The sequence below is a fragment of the Megalops cyprinoides genome, chromosome 3 (assembly GCF_013368585.1).
Source record: "Megalops cyprinoides isolate fMegCyp1 chromosome 3, fMegCyp1.pri, whole genome shotgun sequence".
Lineage (NCBI taxonomy): Eukaryota > Metazoa > Chordata > Actinopteri > Elopiformes > Megalopidae > Megalops > Megalops cyprinoides.
The window spans coordinates 45,416,882-45,437,629 of record NC_050585.1 but is presented as its reverse complement, the minus strand read 5'-3'; the positions used below and the strand labels follow the sequence as shown (position 1 = coordinate 45,437,629).

The 20,748-nt window shown below is 45.1% G+C and overlaps 1 protein-coding gene across 4 annotated transcripts in view; it reads right to left on the bottom strand.

Annotated features, from left to right (window-relative positions):
* The window catches only part of tcf7 (transcription factor 7), a 46,494-nt gene extending 26,249 nt beyond the window's left edge, over nucleotides 1–20,245 (bottom strand). For all 4 annotated transcript variants that reach the window (XM_036524347.1, XM_036524350.1, XM_036524348.1 and 1 more), the window contains exons 1-3: nucleotides 19,844–20,245; nucleotides 19,639–19,708; nucleotides 18,512–18,618 (exon numbers count right to left, since the gene is read on the bottom strand). In XM_036524347.1, the coding sequence (XP_036380240.1) occupies nucleotides 18,512–18,618; nucleotides 19,639–19,708; nucleotides 19,844–20,038 (372 nt within the window). In that variant the 5' untranslated portion in view covers nucleotides 20,039–20,245. The remainder of the gene's footprint in view (nucleotides 1–18,511; nucleotides 18,619–19,638; nucleotides 19,709–19,843) is intronic.
* Between the last annotated feature and the right edge of the window lie 503 nt (nucleotides 20,246–20,748).

Genomic DNA, 20,748 nt, shown 5'->3' with positions numbered 1-20,748 from the left:
CACGCAAGATGTGACACATTCATTATCTTCAAAAATGTATATGCTATACAAGGCTGTAAATGCCACAAACATTTCCAATATTGTGGCATTTTAGCTGTAGATTCATTATTTTATTTATCATTTTAAAATAAATATTCAAACCTGGCACATATGAATGGAGTAACCATTTATTCATTCTACATTGCAGCGCACTAATATTAAACAATATTAAGTTGAGCTATGTAGTAGCTATGTAGGCTCTAACTTGTTCACTACAACCAGTGAAAACCAAAGGAAATAAAGTAGACATTTTGCAAATGCATTTCAAATGCAGGATGTCTTTGAAAAAAACAACCCTGTCTCTACGTGCTTATTAATGATGACTAGAATTTTCACTCTCACATTTCAAAGAACTATCTCTAAGCTAAATTAGCTCTGATGGCAAGAATTACAGTTCAGCTAACATGAAATACACCATGACTACAAATCTGAATCATCCCAGCCTTAAAATGTCAGAGCCTGTCCTACAGATGTACAGCCAGACCTCCCAAATTACGCAATCCCTGGGGCTAGCCCCCAGGTCCACCCCTCAGTGGAGTATCTTGGGTTAGCGATGCAGGATTAAGTTAGATGAAATGACTTGTGAAAGGAGATGCATTTGAGAAACATATGGCCTCCTGTAGGAAGGGTGTGATGATAACACGGGGAAATTACTTCACATATCTGCAGGGCAGCAAACATAATGTCTTAACCAATGTGAAACCAAACAAATTTCTCACACCTCGTTTCACAACCGGGTGATAGATCAGATGGCGAAAGGCTAGCAAACGAACACCAAATGTGAAAGTGTCCTTAATTCGACAATGACAAAAAACGTAACTATCTGGGTGAACTGAGGCGTCTCTAGTTGGGAATTGCATCACGGTGGATTCTAGCGCTACCGGACTAGCTCTACAGTTAGACCGAGAGACAAATTACATTTGGAGATAAGGACCGAAAATCAAAACCTTGCTATAGGAGTTAGAGGCCCTATTCGTTTCCTGGCAAGAACACTTTCTCTTTTACAGTCCAGGTTAAATACAGTACAGTCTATTAATGTCACATTTTGTTGAGCACTGTCAGCAGAAGAGGCCCTTTGCAAAGCTGTGCATTTTTACAGTCTCTTGAGCAGCACCAGTGATGGCACAATCACATCACCCACTCCATCACAATCAGAAACTCTCTCCCTGCAAAACACACAGCCACGATTTGGGAAGAGATTTCTTTCATTTAAGTGAATATCTGTGCAAAAGCTGATCCTTTCCTTTATGGATTGTGTTAAACCTTTTCCCTCAGCATTTCTTTCGTGTGTCTATATTTATTGTTCCAATATTTTATTGGTCTTTCAGAAGTACCGTCCCAGGCAGTTAACGGCATCTGATATGCCAGAATGTGATGTGCGCACACCATGAGACTATGAGCAGAAGAAGACCAGAGCGGTTCTAGACGGGGGAGCATTCTTGCTCTCGAAAAAGTAACAAGCACCATCTGGAGGCTACAGAATGAAAATTCAGGGAATTACATCTGACAGGAGTGGCAGCCACCGCAAACACTCCAGAACACCACGGGAACGTACCTTTTAATCCCTCCTGCAGCAACCCGTGTTTATCGTTATGTTATGTTTGCTGTCGCCATGCCAAATCCGCACAGGCAACGGTGAAATTGAGATGCAGACGCCGTTAAGGGTACTGATTATGCAATCCTAGTGAATGGGGGGGGGTGATTTGGGGGATCAGATGGGGTGGGGTGTGTGAGCATTTGCGTGTGTGTGTGTGTGTCACAGCAAGGGTGATGTTCGTGGGCCCGGTAAGACTAAATCGATCTCCCGGGCATTGGGGCCCGCACGGTACTTCTAAGCCCCACTCCAAACAGCAGCGATCAATGGTCTGCCGGCGCCGGACCGGGCACTTGCTCTGTCGGCTTTCGGCTCCTGACACAAGCTGAATGGCCGGGACGGTTTTCGGCGCGCCATTATAACACCTTCACCCACACACCTCCGGGCATTATGCCTGTCCTCTTCACATCAATTAAAGCCTTCCATTTGCCTCCCTTGTCTGCTGTTAATGAAGGGCTCCCCGACTCTTTTTCTCTTTAATCTCCTGTAGATGTTTCTATTGATGGGAGTATTGATTTGATGTTCAGGCTGTTCCTTTCATCTCCTGGAACTCAAAGCACTATAAAGCACTCTCTTTTCCATGTTATCCTTTAACCCGCTGCTGTGTGCGTCACAGCAAGGAATGGATTTGGTCTATTAGAACTCCGACCCCCCCCCCCCCCCCCCCCCCCCCCCCCCCACACACACACACACACACACACACACACACACACACACACCACCCCATGCAAACAGTGCTGGTTTCCCTGTTGCATACCTGGCAGGGTCTCTGCCGGAGATGAAACTGAACTGGTGTCGGCATCTTTGTGCAGTGATCAAAACACACACTGTAACACAAACATCCTAAATATAACTAAATATTTCAGACTAAATCCTACCTTTATGATCAATGTACACAAATTGCTCTGTTTAATCTGGTAAGACCTGGATAATCGCTACATGGCTGGATAAACAGACATCTTGGCACTCACTGCTGGTAGGTTCTATCTGAATGTAGTGTGATCACCAGGAGGATCACTGGGTTGAGTATCACACAGGTGTGGTAAACAGGAGTATGAACAATAGGAAACATTCTAAGCACATGCACCCTTTCGTCATTAGTCCCAATACATTGCTTGTTCAGGGTTTTGGTCAGATTGCGAACTTAACCTTTTGCCTTAAACAATAAGTCAGCGGCGTAGGTGAAATTCAGGATTGAACATTCTGCACACGGGGACAAAAACACGGTCGTGTGACTCACATGGGGACAAAAAAATGCAGATGGGTGAGTCAGAGGCTGCTCGCCTCGTGAGAGTCCCCTGCCGACAGCAGCAGGGTGCGCAGGTAGCGCCCGCACGCCGGTGACCTCACATCCTGTGTTTCTCGAGCGCGCTTGGCTCTCTCTCTCTCTCTCTCAGCCTGTGAGGCTTCTCTCCTCCTGTCTCCGTGGCCAGCTGCAGAGCTCGGGCTGCAGGTCTCCCAGGATCGCAGCAGAGACAGCCAGCGGTGTGGGGGCCACCGCAGACCCCTGCCTCCAATGACTTTGGGGGGTTGGGGGGGATTGGGGGTGGTCGGGGCCTGGGGGGTGCGTGCCACAGACAGATCAGAGAGCCAGGCCGAAGTCGGCCTGGACCGCACAGTGAAACGAACGCTTCTTTCCCGTCGTGTTTTTCAAGAGAAGATGGCTGCTGGTGGTTTTGGGGGGGGGGGCAATGCCAAGCCCTCAAGCGGAGGGTGGCATTGAGCAATTGATCATCTGTACAAATAAGACAACCGAGCCTTTTTTCCTCTCTCGTATAATTTTCACCTCAAAATAAAGCGCCAATGCCACCACCTAAAATAGCACCGAAAAAGGGATGGGAGCCCGCTGCAACGCCCGATTACGGCTGGATACGACCCCAGCGCTCACGCCAACCCCCCTGAAACAATAGCCCGTATTTGTCTTGCGGTCTGGCCGATTGTTTTCAGCTATTTGTAATGTAAATATGCGGCCGCACATGCGAACGCCGCCTCCTGCAAAGGCCCAGCTGCTGCCTGAATGGCTGGGGCCCTCTGGATCCTGTAATTGCTCACCGACTCCCCCCTTCTCCCAGAAAACTGCTCCCCGGAGCCAAGACGCTAACTCGGAACAGCTCCTTTCCCTTATTGCCGCAGCGCGGCTTCTGATGCTGCAGATAAGTCCCGTCCCGTTTCATCCCCGTCCAACACCAACATGGAGCGAAGCGCCGTGCCATGCCACAGTGGCCTCCCCTCCCAGGCGGCGTTCTCTCACTACTGTGGGCGGCTCTCCCTGGAGCTGGGGCTTGGGCTGGTACGGGATCGCGGCTTTACGTTGGTCGGGAACCAAAGCGCCGCCGATACAGTACCCGAGTGACAGGACTCAAGAGTCGAAACATTAAGGCAGCGGGCTCTGTGTGACCCCCCCAAAAGTGTTATATCAACCTCCGCCCCAGACCAGCGCGCCATCCCCAGGGGTCAGGTAATGCCTGCAGTTGTTGTTGTTCACACAAAAAAAAAGGGGGAAGGGGAAAAAAAAAAAAAGACGACAATACAAAGAAATTGTGACCCGCACTCTTGAAAGTTTCCATGCTGCTGCCTCCCTCCTGCCACAGGTTGAGTGCTCTGCAGTTCAGGTGACACTGAGACCTGTGCCTTTATTTTCCATGGTAAACCACAGGGTTTAACCTCATAACTGTACACACAGAGCAAACAGTCGCAAGCTGCACAGAAGCCCCCACCAAAGCCTGCAGCACTTATCTACCCATTTTTTTTCACTTTAAAGCAACACAAACGCACGACTTCTGCAAGCCCCCTTTGTCATCTACACAGACAGAACCAGGTACCAAGGGCTAGGCAAGGGCTAGAGCAATGCTTCTGTGTCGTGCTTTGCTAGTGCACTCTGTGGTCACAACAAACAGTGAAGGGCCCCTCTGACCTGCTGTAAATTGTGTACAGATTACAGATCCAGCCAAGGTAATAAAAGACCTGTCAACAATGCATCTTTTTCAAATCAGCCTAACTTGGCTGAAAACGCGGTCAAGTTTGTCTGTATGGTTCTGATCAGCCGTCCTGCTTTGGGCACGACACGCCTGTCTTTGTGCAAAAGCCGTGATCTGACAAAGTTGGGGAAAGATGCACTTAACACTGTTGTTTGGATCCTCGTCGATCTAAAATCATTTTAAATATACTTTTCACTCTCTCAGAGAACTGGGAAACTGGCTTCCCAGAGAGCCTGTGCTGAGCTAAGAGCCATCTCTAACCAAAAATGCATTAAACACAGTATACCATATTTTGTTAATGAACATACAGCTGCAGACAGTATTCCCTGGATTTGAGTCGATTAATAAGAAGAACATTTACTTCAACCATGAATGCGTCTACGGTATTCGTAAAGATGAAGTTATGGCCATTTTTTAATTTGATGTAGTTTGTTTAAAACCCCCAGAAAAAAAAATGATACATTTATTCCCTTTGATATTCCAACCACAGAGAGGGTGGGTTATTAAAGTGATCTCATTCGAGTTCTGCAGCCGTAAATCTGACCAATGTGTTCATGAGGCGCCTTTAACTGAACTCCAGTTAAGCAGAAGGGACCTCTTTTCGCTATGGCAGGCAGAGGGTTACATTTCAGGCAGATGAATATGAATGTGGAACGCTTAACTGTTACGACAGCGTAAGCCCGTCGCAGAAAATTCAAGAAAACAAAGCAGAACACATTTTTTATATTCTTGACATCTGTGAGCCATTTTCAGAAGGACATTATTTATTCATTTGTAAATATGTAAATGCTTTATTAGCACACATGCAGCATTCATGCTGTTTACAGATGATAAGTAACTGTACAGATGTTGCTGTGTCCATCCTGTGTTTTGCCGAGACAACCGAAAGGCTGCAGTCTAATGAAACTGTGTCATGAGCGTGTCTGACAGGCTGAAAGCTGGTTCACGGTGCAGAGGAAGCCGTGAAGGTGTCCCCGGTTGTGGAATGGTAAAGGTGTGCCTGCGCAAAGGTGTTTCTGGCCGAGGGGCTCTGAAATGGTTAAGCCCTGCAGCGAGGGCGTTTCTGGCTGTTTGAAGACGTTCGCGGTGAGGTGTACCAGGTGCGCGCGTGGTTACCGGCTGCTCATTGTTTACTGCAAACTCCCTTCCGCCAGAGCGCTGTCGCAGAGGCTTGGTTTACTCCATCCTCCACAAATCAGATAACGCAAATGACAAGAGGAGTAAGCTGCTGCTTTCTCTCTCACTCTCTCTCATCTCTGTCTCTCTCGAATGCCCTTTGCCTTTTCCCAAGATTCAATCGCCAGTGCAGCCACGTACCCAGCAACATTCAGCAAACCACACTGTACTTCAATGCTGCCATTCACTCTCCTGTCTCGGTGCGCCTCTCGCTACAGCACGCGCAGAGCTGCTCTTTCCTGTTGTCTCAATACAAGATCTCTGTCGGAGGCCTGCGCCGAAGTACACAGCCACTATAGTTGTGTGTGCGCCTGTACGCTCGAGTGTGCGCGAGTACAGACGAGCACCTCTGTAGTCGTGCCGCGTGTAGCGGTAACGATTCCCGAACACGCACCGTCTTTTAGCTCTCCTTTCGGGGTCTCTTAAACGCCCCGCGGAAAGAGTCTTAGCTCTGATCTGAGAACAGCCCCACAGAGGCGCGCTCTGATCTCCCGAAACGTGGGACGGAAAACACGAGTCAGTCTGTTATGGTTCTGACAGCATTCCTCTCTTAGCTGTGAGTGATGTGGTTTGACCCTATGTATTTATCTTGTGGTAACTAAGAGATGGGGAAACAACACCAGACTGGAGAAGGTAAAAGACACAGGAAAAGCCCATATAAATGTACTTATCCTCTCACCAGTAATAACCCCCCATTCAAGAGACTGAAGAATGTCAGAGTTCTGTTTGGCCATTTTGAACTCTGCACAAAAAAATGTGTACAGGAATCTGTTTGACTTCAAAAGGAAGCAAAGGGGTATTATGGTAAAGTACTACTACGTATAATAACATATCTGGGTGGTTTAAACCACCCAGGCACGAGGCCTGAAGTCTGTGGACGACCATGCCCCCACTAGCTTTCAAGTGACGCCTCTTGGAAATAATTTGACGCGCAGCTTAACAATCCCCCTTGTTTAACATAAAAGTTAATGTTTCAAAACACAGGGTGCTAAAGGCGTACACGTCACAGAGCAACGCCAAACAGGCAAGACCCTCTCTGGTACCCCCCACATTGGCACACTCCTCTAAAAAAAGCTTCTTCCGACTTGACCATTTTAAAATCAATTTCCCATCTGATTCAAATGAAATGGCAGGATGTTAATGACTTTCATGCTAACCATTTAAAACTTGATGTAATTTTTGAAGAAGCCCCCCCCCCCCCCCCCCCCCATGTTCGTTTGGTATCTACAAAGACCTTGTTCTCAATCCCATAAGCAAAGCCCTATTTTTAGCAGTGAAATGGTTTCCAGTTGGCTCTGTGCGATCATAGGGGAACGAAACCACAGTGAAAACCACATTCCATAACATTTGAAGGAGAACGAGCGGTTCGATGGAACTGAGATGCCTCGTTTAACCAGTGAATTTTTTGCCATATCCACGGAGGCGAATTACTTTAACATCTTCCTAAAGTCGAACAAGCAATGGAGCTGTGTAACACCCGGCTACCCCCATCACCATTAGAGATGAAGGCACCCCGCCTCCTTGGAAGGGAGGATGGGAGGAATGAAAATATCACTTATTGGGAGAGAAATGAATGGACAACTTCCATGAAAACTGCCATTACAGAAGCTGACGACTGGCAAAGAGATGCACTGGGGCTTGGCTTGCTTCCCTCAGCGGAAACTCATTAACTAACTCCAGTTTGGCTCTGTCTGCTCCCTCTCACACCTGCTTTTATTATTTCGTTTTCTGTCCCACTTTCGTTCTAGGAAATGCATCATTAGCAATTTCAAGGATGAGGGCAAGTCCCAAGAACGAACACGCAATGGATAAGGTGGTCCCTGCTCTGCCCAAGCGTCAGAAAAGATGAAGTTAAATAGAAGCAGCTCAATAATTTACAATGCATTTTACCAAACACCAGAAGGACGCTCCCCTTCTATTTGTAGAGCACGTTAATCCATGTTTTATAGGAAATTGTAAATGGCCAAGAAATAATTTGACATACCACTGGAATATTGAAATCTCACGAGGTCTTTAACATCTTTCTGAATGTCACTTCATAAAAATGTAATAACCGACTGCAGTTTTCATAGGAAGACTAATTTAATGCCCCTACAAAAACTGACTGAATTCCCCTTTGGAGCCAAAGATGGAAAAATAAACAAATTAATTCCATCCAAGCAGGGGGAAAACAGACTCTGCATCACGATTCAAGTTGGAAAAACGGCAGAAATATTTTGTTCATATGGGAATATGTTGCATCTCTCTGAATCCTGTCCCTCAAGAGTTGCTGGACTATTTCACAATCTTTCAACATCCTCCTCTCTGATCTGCGGTGAAAGGTTTTCTTGTATATATTTTCAGGACCAAAACCCCATCTTTCACATCACCACAGAAAAAAAAAATCCAAAAAAGAACAACCTCCTTTGCAAAGTGAAGTGAACTTTCAAACTCCCATGGCCCTGACCAAAAGAGAGAAGTGTAAACTGTCCTTGACTTTGTGCAGCGGAGTTCCACTTCTGTTCTCCGTGAGGAACATACACTCTTCAGCACAGAGAACAAACACAGTTACACACAAAATCAACATCGACTGAAATTCACAGATGCATTCAAAATAGCCTCCCTTTGAAACAAGTCTAACCCATTAAGTCACTATGCAGTATTTTTTCCTATCACTGTTTACAATATGTGCACGTCCGACCAAAAACAAAGCATCTGAAAAGCATGACCGACACCACCCTGTATGTACCGTTTCTTTACCCCTAAGATACAGATTCTATTATAAGAAAAACCCATTTGTACAACATGGTTATGGAACACGTCTGGGACATGTGGAGTCTTGTCGCTAGGCTCTGGCTTGAACTTCCTTCCACTGGGGTCAGCCCACGCCCCCCCCTGCACCCCCCCCCCACCCCCGCTTTCTCCATCACACACACACACCCGGAATTAGTGAGTGCCCAGACCTGGTGGAGCCTCCCCAGCCACATGGGGCAGGCACACGTGGGTGTGATCACAACAGCCTAATCCCGCTCCATCTGATACCCATCTACCAGCAGGCTCCGTGGCGCGGCCCTACCCACCCACTGCTGCTCCGTCACCGCTGGGCCGGTCTCTGGGAGGATCAGCCCTACGGCTCCACAGCCAGACCTGCAGTTCTGTGCATATGGCCCAGAACAGCTCCATGGTCCGATTCTGTGACTTCCGCAAATACTGCCAAGCTGGGGTCTGTACATACAGCCAGGCCAGGGTCTACACTGCCATTCTGTGGGGTCTGTACTTAGTTAGGCCCAGCCTTGCACTCCAACTCTATAGGTTCACCCACATTTCTGTACATACACCCCGACCCATGGTTTCTCATGCAGAGTTAGCCGGCTCTGTGTGGCGACCCCATGGGTTCTGAATGTACACCCTGGCCCAGTGCTGCGCCCTGCCTTTACAGGTTTCTGAGCCTGAAGCCAGGTCAGAACCTGTGCTCAGAGCCTCAGCATTCTGCATACCCAGAGTGGCAAGCTCTGTGTTCTGACTCTAAGGGTCTGAAAGATGTAATGATAAGATGAAGATAAAGCCTGGCCCAGCCCTGCACCCTGACTCTATGCATGCTGTTTCTGCACTTCAGCCAGGGCCAGCTCTCCTCCAGCACTGATGACAAGCTTAATTCACCCTGGCAGAGGTCTGGGGCCCAATCACTCAATCTGACTTCTGACTTGGCTTGGGCTGACATTTTGGTTTCTTAATGTAAACTGCTTCAAATGACAGAGGGTAGTTTTTTTTTTTATTCTGGCCATATTAGTTTTATTTAAAAATATACATTGATATATTTTGAGCATTTGCTGAAAGCCTACAGTGAAACAGAAGCTTGCTGGCAGTTTGCGACTGGGCTTGAGGTTCAATGGCTGCTCGTGTCTCTAATTACTAATGTTTGCACAAATGTTTGATGTAATTTAATGTTTCTTTGGCTGGCTGTTCAGCCATGAAGTTGCTTTCACCTCACCCATGGACAAGTGCTGCTGTTGTGATAGCTGGTCTGCAACAACTGGAAAGCTGAGCTTGCCAGAGAGGGAGAGAGAGAGAGAAAGAAAAGAAAAAGAAAGGAGGAAACCAAGTGGTAACAAGGCATAGGAAAAAAATATCTAAACATATTCAAAATGCAAATGATGGAAGCATGACTTATATGAAAACTTATGATGAGGGGGATCCTCCGAAGATCAAAATGCACTGTTTTAAGCATCAACACTAAGATAATTACTACATATTCAACCGTTCTCATTAGATTAAATCAGCCATAGTATGTTTGGTGTGGTAAAGCTGTGCAAGAGACCTTTCTGTAAGGTTTGGTCAACAGATATACAGGGTTGCACTAAATAGAAGGGGCTGTGGTTATGATAGCATCTAATACAAATAAAAAGAAAGCAGCATCTGCATCTCATGACAGAGATTACCTACCCAGCATCAGCCCTTCACACCAGTTGGGTTAAATTAAGAAAAAGGCAAGACGCTGTCTGCCATTGAGCAAGCCTTCAACACAGTACAGAAGCCCATTCTGGTACTGGCACAACTGTGATCAACCAGAGAAACATTCAGTTAAAGCTTTTGCAGGAAAGAGACATTCATCAGATAGTTTGTTTGAACAGATGACAATAAATGAGTACAAATATACCAGACTCTGGGGGGGGGGGGGGGTGTTAGTTAAAAGTAGCTGGAAAAGTAGTTGGAAAAGTCAAAGGTGACTAACGCAAATGTACCAGCGTGCAAAAGCTAAAGGGCAGCTCTGAAATGACAGTAATTACTGCAGCAGGAAAAAAAAAGTGCCACAGTCCCCTGCATGTAAAACGGAGAAAAAATTCCACCTCTCTGGCTCGCGTAAACCAAACGCGGAAAGATGAAAGTTTCAATCTACTCTAAACACACATGGTAAAACCGTGTCGGCACACAGGGACACACACACAAGCGCAAACAGGTCGTAAAGGTCCTCTTGGAGCCGGAGATGAAAGGCAGCAGACACTTAAAATTGTTTTCTACGGTGTACACAAGAGAACCACTGGTACAGAACCTACATTCACTGTAAATGTAGACAAAAACATTACAATAAAGCTTTCAGAATAAAAGGCCGGCGCTTGGTGACGTACGGCTCGGCGCAGACTAAAAAGAGGACACCGCCGCAACAGTCTTAATTTGAAACGGCTTCACAACGAGCCGCTTGATCACCGCCACCAAGCACTGACCTCAGGTCAGGCGGCCACGAATGGAGCCGTTGCTGTAACTTGGGCTGCCTTTTAGCACTTTTGGGAACCAGTAGAACCGCAGACGTGCCACCTGAGACTCTCTTACCCTGACACCCAGTTTTAACATCACACCTCCTGGGCTATCCCCCCCCCCCCCCCCCGGCCTCCCCTCCTTCCACCACCTCCACCGCCCCGGGTCACACCCTGGTGCTCTTACACCAACCTCTACCAAATGGAGGAGAGGTCAGACACCAGGGTGAGAATGTGGCAGCTGTGCGCTTGCCTGTTGCAGGCATGGTCTCACTTCCCAGCAGCCCCTGCAGTGTGAGCGGAGTGTGACATCTGCACTGCAGACGCCATTCTCCCCCCCCCCCCGTTCTGAGTGGGAGAAAAGGCTCCACCGTGTAGGCAACAGTTGGGGGGCTTGCTGGTGGCAAACGATTAATTCAACCCAGTATATCCTGCCATTAGTTATTCATGCAAATCAAAGTTCTCTCCTACACTACACCACCACCTCTACCAACACCATCACCACCAGCCATTGTTTTAGATTGATATGTAACTTTAGTCTGCAAGTGGAGGTTTTTCCCCACTTTTTTTTTTTTTTTTTTAAATAAAAGTACAGGCTGCAAGTAAACACGTGTCATGCAGACGGCCCTTTGAGCGGCTTGCAGTGATTCATTTAAAAAGCCAGGGCTGCATGAGAGTCATTTGAATACAAGATTGCATTTGAGGGCAAAACAGGAAATACAGTACTTGAGTAAAGAACTGAAACAAAACTGGACTACATTTGACACCTGAGCAAGACCCTGTTTCATTTCATTTCAGCAACAGATGGAGGGTGAGCCACAGCCTCACCATGGATGTTAATGAGCATTTAATACCAAACTGGACCGCATAAAATTCTGTTGAATAGCTTCAGGACAAAATTACTCTGCTGCCTTTTGTTTAAATTTAGTAATGTTAAAACAGACTAAAATAAATGATCATTTGCATAGCAGAACATGGAAGGAAATAGTCTTCTTAAACCTCACTGAGCACCTTCCTGTAGTTCATTAACTCGAGTCTGAGAGACTTGCATCTGCGCTTCAAACAGAACTCCTGTGTTCTTTGTAAACAAGTGTTTGAGGGAGGGAAGAACAGGGGAAGAGCTTTTGGTTTGCCTGTGTAAAAGTCAATAAGTCACACAGGTGCCCCCCCCCCCCAACCAACCCCTGTATAAGGTGCCATAGACAGACACCCAGGCACCCCGCTAGCAGTTCCTTGTAGAAGCCTATGCAGGTTAAGGCATTTGGAAAAAGGGTTCTTCTTCGCCCGCCTAATATTGATGCGCGCATCAGCCAGTGTTGCTGTAAAACATGTCACTCACTGTATGTAGGATTTTAAAAGCAATAAACAATGGAACAGATGCTAGCATTAGCCTCCCTTATGACTGACACACGTTCTAATAAAATGAGGCATCTCTCTTTGCGTGTTACAAGCGGAATATCAATCGCAGCACGTTTCCTGTTCGACGCCCGTCTTTCACTTTCGTCCTACCTTTCCCTCACCGGAAAAAAAAAGAACCGAGTGGATAAATAATTACCGACACAGACGGGCCTTGAGATGGACATTCAACAGGTCTGATACGTTTTAAACATTTCCGCTTCCGTGTAAAATGGGTTTCTGCGCGTTTCTCTCGAGGGTTCTTTAAAGCCCTTCCACTTCAAAGGGCTGTAAGATGAGGGGCCCCTTATCATTTGTATTCAAATTTGCACTCTGTCATTTCCTGCTGTCCCTTTTAAAACGCCCGAGGCGAGATGAGAGCATGCTCACGTGTGCAGCTGTTTCTGCTGCCGCTGCTGTGGCGGCAAGGGCATACCTGCCTCACACCTCGAGTCATGAGCACCAGCGCTTTACTCTGCTGCCTCTGACCAACTGTAAGCAAGACTACCTCCTGCCCCCACCCGCCGCCCTCCCGGTTCTACCTGGACCTCAAATAAAGGTGATGGGGGCCACCTTGGTTCCAAGGAGTCAAACCAGACATTGATAAGCATTCCCGGCTACTTTGCTGGACAGCAGTCTCACGAAACCGTGCCCTCTCTGCTGGCCTTTCTCTAGTGGGTGCTCCCAGCCTATGAGAAAGCAGGTCACTTCTCAATCAGTTCCAGGCCCGCCTCCATCCACAGACACATGTCAAACCCATGTACAGCTCGGCTAGGCCTGAGGTTTGCTGGAGCAGTTAAGCCCTGACATTTTCCCGACCACAATAGTAATCCCTCAAGGAAAGACATTATAAGGGTTCAAATGAATCATTCTCTGCTCCAGAAGCTTTCCATGTGTTCATTCAGTTTACTTATCTTACACTTAAACGCTGCTGCTTTGACAAGCTGTGTGGCGCTTTGAATCTGCTGGAAGTTACAAACAGCACAACAAAACCAGGACAAAGCCTCTTTTCCTTCGCAAAGAGCGATCATGGGACAGTTCCTTATCATTGTCAGTCAGGAGCATGGAGCTGGATCCTCCAACCCTTGGTTTGTGTGGACGGATTACTGAGACTAAGCCAATGTTCCTCCCATTGTTTGCCTGGAGACTAAAGGCTGATTGAACAAGCCAGAATCAACATGGCTTCACAATGTGCGACAAGGAAGCGTGATCCGGGAACACGCAATCCATGCCTATGGATGTAATGAGGCCCTTTGTCTGAGGAAGGGCAAACGCGTACGACTCAGATATTTGCAGGCGCCTGTGAAACGCAGAGAGAAGAATTCTCAATGAATCACAACATGTTTTACCCAGTGCTCAGGGCACATATAACGCAATATACACAAGCTGAATTTAAGTGCCGCAAACCCCGGAACCTGAATTTGTTTATGAGCTACTTAATCCACGGCAGTTTAACCTCAAATTCCTAGCTAAACATCTGCTCTTTGAACGATGTAGCCATGAGCCTCTGTGGCTCCATTTGGAGTTTTTTTTTTAACATTGGGAACACCAGGAGTGACATCAGTCTACGCAAGGCTCCAAGCCTAAAAAAAAAAAACAGTGATGAGCAAACACACATGAACGTGAAGTCCGCACGCACAAAAAAAAAAAAAAACAAAACAGCAGGAGACAGAGTTTCCACTGTCGTGTGCTGACAAGTATCTGTGTGGCAAGTGTGACAGTCAACATTGGAAGCACTGACTGATTTAAAAACATGGGAGCGTGAGGCTCTATCAGCGGGGGAGACGAGCCACTGTAAACCACACTCTCCCTAAACGGAAGGTTTGTGTACTTACGCACTCTGGCGTTATCTCTTCGCATTGAAGGCTTCTCCTATCTTAAGTGTGAATGCAAACCACTCAAGAACAAGAGCGAGCTCGGGATGAGGAGGTGTTGGCCGGGGGGGGGGGGGGGGGGGGGGGGTGGCACAAAACAAATTCACTGGCTACCCCAGAGCGCCTCTTTCCTAAAACTGCTGAAACTGCTTAAGATAATAGATAGATTCAAAAGTAAATATTCACAGGAGAGCCCTCAGGCGTGACTGGAGCTGTCGGAAACTTATCCTACAATTTTAAACCCCTTCCTGTAAAACAATGACCACACCTTCCTGGGTGACTCTTCAAAACCTTTAAATATAGAAAGGAAACTAATGAAATCCACAGATTTCAGATGAAAAGCTATAAAGTGTGATCGAAACCATGGGAACCTCACTACAGTGAATATACAGCACAAGATCAAGCTGCAGCTGTGTAGTCAATTTCCTCTGTGTGCTTTTCAACTGCACAAAGCATGACTATAGAGACCTATTGGTAGATCTACAAAAAGCTGTGTTTCAAGGGTCTATATTGGAGATTGAGTTGTATGCAGGGAAAGCCCCCTATGGGAACAGTATGGATTTTAAGGGTAGCTGCAAATCTTGTGACTACATAAAATAGGTAGCCTCTGTGTACTTGCAGATTCATGCTTGCGAGCATGATTACATAATTCTAAATTCCAACAAAAAACAACCAGCTTTAATCTTGCTCTGCTCTCATGTGTTCACATTAGTAATGAAAAGAAAAGTCAATACTGCAATTCAGGAAAAACAGACTTCACAAATGGCTCTGCTGCCAGCTACAGCAACTGCAAACTTTGATCAGTTATGATTGCCAGTAGCTACACCGGGATTGTATCATATCTCAGAGTGAGTGGTACATTTCTGGTAGATGTAAAGACGCTGCATTGATTTTTCAGTTCTTTTTTTCTTTGGGGTAGCTATGGGGGTAGATGAGGAATCTTGGGGGTGCAACTGGCTACTGTAGGTAACTAAGGCATCAACAGCACAAAACATGGGTAGGTAACACAAGCCAGTTACCAAAGTCTAACATTAATCTCGTAACAAAATTGCTATGACAATGCTATTTTCAGCCTGAATCCGCACAGTTTTTGAAGACTGGATAACCGTCCGTAAAAAAATAAACACATTCAGAGAAAGAGGGTTTGCATTTTGTCTCCTTCGCACTCTCTCTCTTTCTCTCACATTCTGGCGGATGAGTTTGTGCCCGTCTTCCTCTTGAAGGACCACATACTCCACATCACAGTGCCTTTGTTCTCCTCTGATTAGGGCAGCCCTCCTCCCGCAGAACCGGCCGCAAACATCCCCCTAATCCCGTCCGGGAGGAGAGGCAGGGAGAAGGAGCACGCTCTGGAAGAGACCCAGAAGTTGGGGGCGGCTCCCCCCCTAAATCCAACATCCAGGGGTTGTGTTCAATTCAGGCCTCCTCCCAAACCACTGTGCCCACTGCCCCTGTCCCGTCCCTAGTCCCCCTTCCCCCACACACTCCCTCCTCCTTGCACAGGCGAACCCAGAATCTTCCGTTGATCCCTCCATATTAAACAAATGTCTTCTCGTAATCCCAAGAATTACAACCTCCCATCAAAGGAGCGCCACTCTGCAAGTGCAATTGTTCAGCCAATAAAAATGATTTTAAGTCTAGCTGGGATTTTTCGCAAATCCACCCCCCCCCCCTCGAAACACTGTCATAAAGACGACTGATAGCTACATTAATGTCGCAGGAAGAACTTAATTCTTCCTCACATCCCATGACAGACAGAGCATTGTGCAGAGGAGAATGCTACTACATCCCTGGATGAAGTACATACTTACAGCTCCGAGATGTTTAAGCACTTCTGCTGTACCATAATGCTGTTCAAGTGAGCACGCCAAAGTTAACAGAAATGCTTGTTATTTCACGGTGAGGAGGCTGGCAGTAAGTCTGAAATAATGGACGTAATTTAATTGTCTTGGGGGAAAATGCCTTGGTTCTACAATCTGCTTGGAGAAGCTTTAGGACTTATTGATTGAAACACAAATCAAAAACATTTTAATCTTTTCATGAGGATATTGTTTTAGAATCCTTTCCAGCTTCCCCCAGGTACTGAAAACCTAACATTTCAGCAACAAATCTGCTTATCCAATAGGGGACCATGCGAAAGTTTTAACAAAGAAAAGCAGATGTTTCACAACTTCCAATTCTCATGTCTAAATAAATTCAGGTTACTTACATTATGAATTATGATAAGATGTCAAAAACATTTTCAACCACAGAATATTGTGGAAACAGAAAAAATAATTTCAGTGTATAATTACATGAAATAATTTACGTGCTGCTAGCACTCTTAACAAGAGTGCTAGGCAAAAAAAAAAAACCCACAATGCTGTTCAGACAACAAAATACTGCCCTCAATCTTGCATTCAAAAAGATAACTTGTAATTAATACATTTCAACTGAGGATGTGATTTCAGAGCAATGGAAGACACAGCTCAGTGAGCGGAGCCTCAGTTTTGAGCCCTCGAGTGATATGTGTCTATGAAAGAAAATAAACTGGGGGAAAAAAAACCAAACATGGCAAGAGGGTAATGCAAGTATAACCTTGTCCCAAGGTGAACATAACCACACAAATGACGAATTTTCAGATTCACAGTTATGTTTCCCCCCTCTGCCCCAGTCTTATAATTATCACCTCTCCTCTCAAGATACAGGTATTCTTGTGGCCTCAGTGGTTTAATTACAAGGAAGCGACAAGTGAGCCTAGTGTGAAGCCGTACACACAGCGAAGAAAGTGCCCTTCACTTCCGACACAATCTTTAAGAGCCCCTGAGCATGCCACAATGGGGCAAGGAAAGACACATTAATATCCTTTTAGAAGATTTGTGACACCCCGAGAAAGATAAGAATACCAAAAAGGAAAACTATTCACGACAACAGGCAAAAAGGAGACTACTGACTGACAATGTTTTGAGCCCAGGATGGTAATTCTGTATTAAGAATGTGTCAATATTACAATATCTGATTTCAGAATGTTCATTCATAACTCATTGAATCCATAAATCATTTCCACATCTCTGAAGGTCTTGACAGTAGCATACAAAAGTACATTTTAAATCTGATACAATTGTTGGCTAGCACACAGCAAAAGAAAATAAAGTTTTGAAAACATCCAACAAGTATGTTGAATCTCATTAATCAAACATTTCTAAAACTGTTATATCTAATGTTCAAGTAGTAAATCTGCAAAAATAAAATGTGTATAAAATGTAACAATGAACCTATTGGAAATAAACTCTATATAAGTCAATACACATGCACAGAAATATGTTTTTATGCTCTTAGATTTCTGCCATTTTAGTGCTTCCAGGCATTTTAAGTGGCAGAAAACCAGCATAGTCTGACTGCCTCATATCTAGTGTCCAGTGCATTTTGTTAATCAGGCTTGCCTAACTACCTTAGATTCAGAGGACCATATTCATGCAGTTAGGTCACCACAGATCACAACCAATGTTTACAGTGGATGTACCCAGCCTGGTAAAATGCCATCTTCACAAGAGGAATAAATACAAGTTTGGACTACTGTGAGTTAAACCCTCATGGAAATAATGAATAAAATTCAGACTCATTTTTCTCCTCTGAGTAAAGAGTTGCTTGTAGGAATTATACAACCCAAACCAAATGTTGTTTGTGTACGTTAATGTGACATAACCCTTTTTTAATGGAAACTTCAACACAGAGGTGGAAAAAAAGAGTTATTCAAATTAACATGGTATCAGTAACTCACACCTACCCCTGCTTTTTACAGGGAACAGATTGGAATCGCACTACCCCCCCCCCCCCCCCCCCATGTGTGAGGTGTGGACTCAACAGTGTGAGGGTTCCCTGACAAGTGTCTGTGATAAAGCCGAAAGGCAACTTCCGAGTACCCAAAACCCAGGACAACACACAAATCCACAAGCCAATTTCTCCTGACAAGATAGTAGCCTGTTGTGACTATCGGATTGCAGTTACACGTTTGGTACTGTGGGAATATGAGTGTTTCTCAAAAGTATGGAGAAGAGAAAAAAGGAGCCACTCGAATTGTCAGAATAACTGTTGCATGTTCCTCTCACGGCCCTCCACATAACACCAAATAAATGTGCATTTCAGTTTCTAATGAGAGTGAGCCTAGATTGCAGTGTTTACACATATTTACACAGAAATGGTAAATGAATGAACACATGTGGTTTCACAGCGATGTGGACTTACAGATGGCGACATAGAACCGTTGGGGAGGTATGGGTCAGGCAGCATCAGGAACGGGTATCCCGAATAGGGTGTCGCTTTGTACATTCCTCCATCTTGGTGTTTAGACACTATGAAACAGGAAATCAAAGTGATGAAATGCACTACTTTTTGTCAAAGTTACTCGTCCACACAAGATTATAAGAATGCAAAACTAAAATCTGATAGGCCAAAGAAAGCTGCAATTTCAACACTTGGTTGTCCCATAAAAGATACTAGAACTAAGTGAAAAATTAAGGTTACAAGTTACTTTCACACACCTCTGAAATGCCAAGAACTTTCTGATTTAGAAAGCAAGCACTACGACCAACAACCACCTATGATGTCGACCTCTCGCACCAGGTTACCTGGCTGCAAACCCCAGAACACGACACTCTCTTTTTACTGTTTTTTAAACACGCCAACACACCCCACCGTTGGTCTCTGCTGTCTGTGGCTGACTACAAAATTTGTGGCGTGTCTTCGTGCGTGGCCCCAATATATTCAAAACAAAGGATCTGCGATGTAAACCAGCGCAGTGGTAACTTTCACGACACGTTCCCATGACCAGGTTAAGAGCCTTGCACACGGTTGTTGTGGATTACCTACTATACGTTGCTGTTATCAACCAAATTCATAAACAATAGTCTGAGAGAAATATTTACATCACGGCACTAAGATTAAATTTAACTTTTAATACTATATCCATAAACACGATTAAAGCACGTGCAGAGTCAATAAAAACAAATAACCCTTACTCATTGAGAACAGTTCTCGTCATGTGTGAATAGTTTAAAATATAGACTAACTATGCGACTAAGAAAACTTACAGAAACTTTTTAACCTGCGAATTACAGCTACAGCTTTCATGTGGTTTGGTAACTCACACCTGACGATGTAATTCGTCATTTTAAAGCTTCCGTGAGTTTGAGTAAATACAAAACAGCTCTGATTCGGAATGTCCTAATGCCGCTTCACGATTACGGGACAAAGGTAGGTTAAAACCACCGGCCAACGTTCTACCCCGAGAATGTTGCGGTATGTAACGTGAAACGTTCCATTTTAGATCATTAGCAGGAACATATGTACGGACAAGCGCATCGTTCTCTTACCGTCGTCGAGATGATCTCTGTGTTTGTCTGAGTATACTCTGTGTTCATCCTGATGTCCACGTCGGATTGCCTAGAAATCATCCATCAAAAATAACAAAAAGAAACATGTTCAAGTTATAACAACAGCCTACCGACAGTGACAAAAACAAAACTTTTATAAGACGTTTCAGAAGACCGTTTCAGCGGAGATTAAAGGCAATCTCACCCCGGGACCCGCGACGCTGTTTGGATTCTGATTAATCTCCGACTCATTCACCAAGGACGACTTCAGGTCAGCTAAATCCCTTTCAGTGAACGCGCTCTCTTGTATTTTCTCATCTTGTTCGCCTTCATCCTTGAAGGAAATCATTTCGTCGTTAGCTCCAAGATCATCTCCTCCACCACTGTTGAGCTGAGGCATTTTGCTTAAGAACAACAAAAAGTAAACGCGGTGTTTTTTGTCCCCTTTCAAAAGACAGAAGGGCTCAAACTTTTCGTAATGTTCGGTCCAGCTGGTACTCTCAGACAGGGCAAATGTATGAAACAAAACAAAAGTTGTTATGCTATGAAGTGGCCCCGCACGTTGAAAGTAATGCAGCCCGGCAGCAACAAATAGGGCATTTGAGCTCAAGACAAGGCGAGGGCTCACAACATCAAAGAGCACCGCCTGGTGATTGACAGATTCAATGACTTGTTGGGGGTTGTACAATTGTTTCAGCAAAGGTTTCCGCTCTTAAAGAGACACTGCTTCTTAAGAGTGTTTGCAATATTCATGAGTTTTAACGCTTGAGGAGGGCGGTGTGTTTCACGTACTTGTAAGACCGAACTAGAGTATTCTAAAATCACGAATCAGATTTATTTAAAATCTATTTCCCACACGCTAAATATTACTGCGACTAGCAAAACATATGTCAAGAAAACGCTAGTGAAATAATTATAAATAATCAATATACCTTCCTCTGGAATTCCCTTTACTTTTTTGTAAAAAAAAAAAAAAAGTAATAAAATAAACATCTTTGGAAGTTATGAAAATGAAACTTTTACGATTAATTTTTGTCATGTCCATACCAGGAGAATTTTTATGCAAGTGTCCATACCATCTTTTTTTGTTTTGTCATGTATTTCCATTGT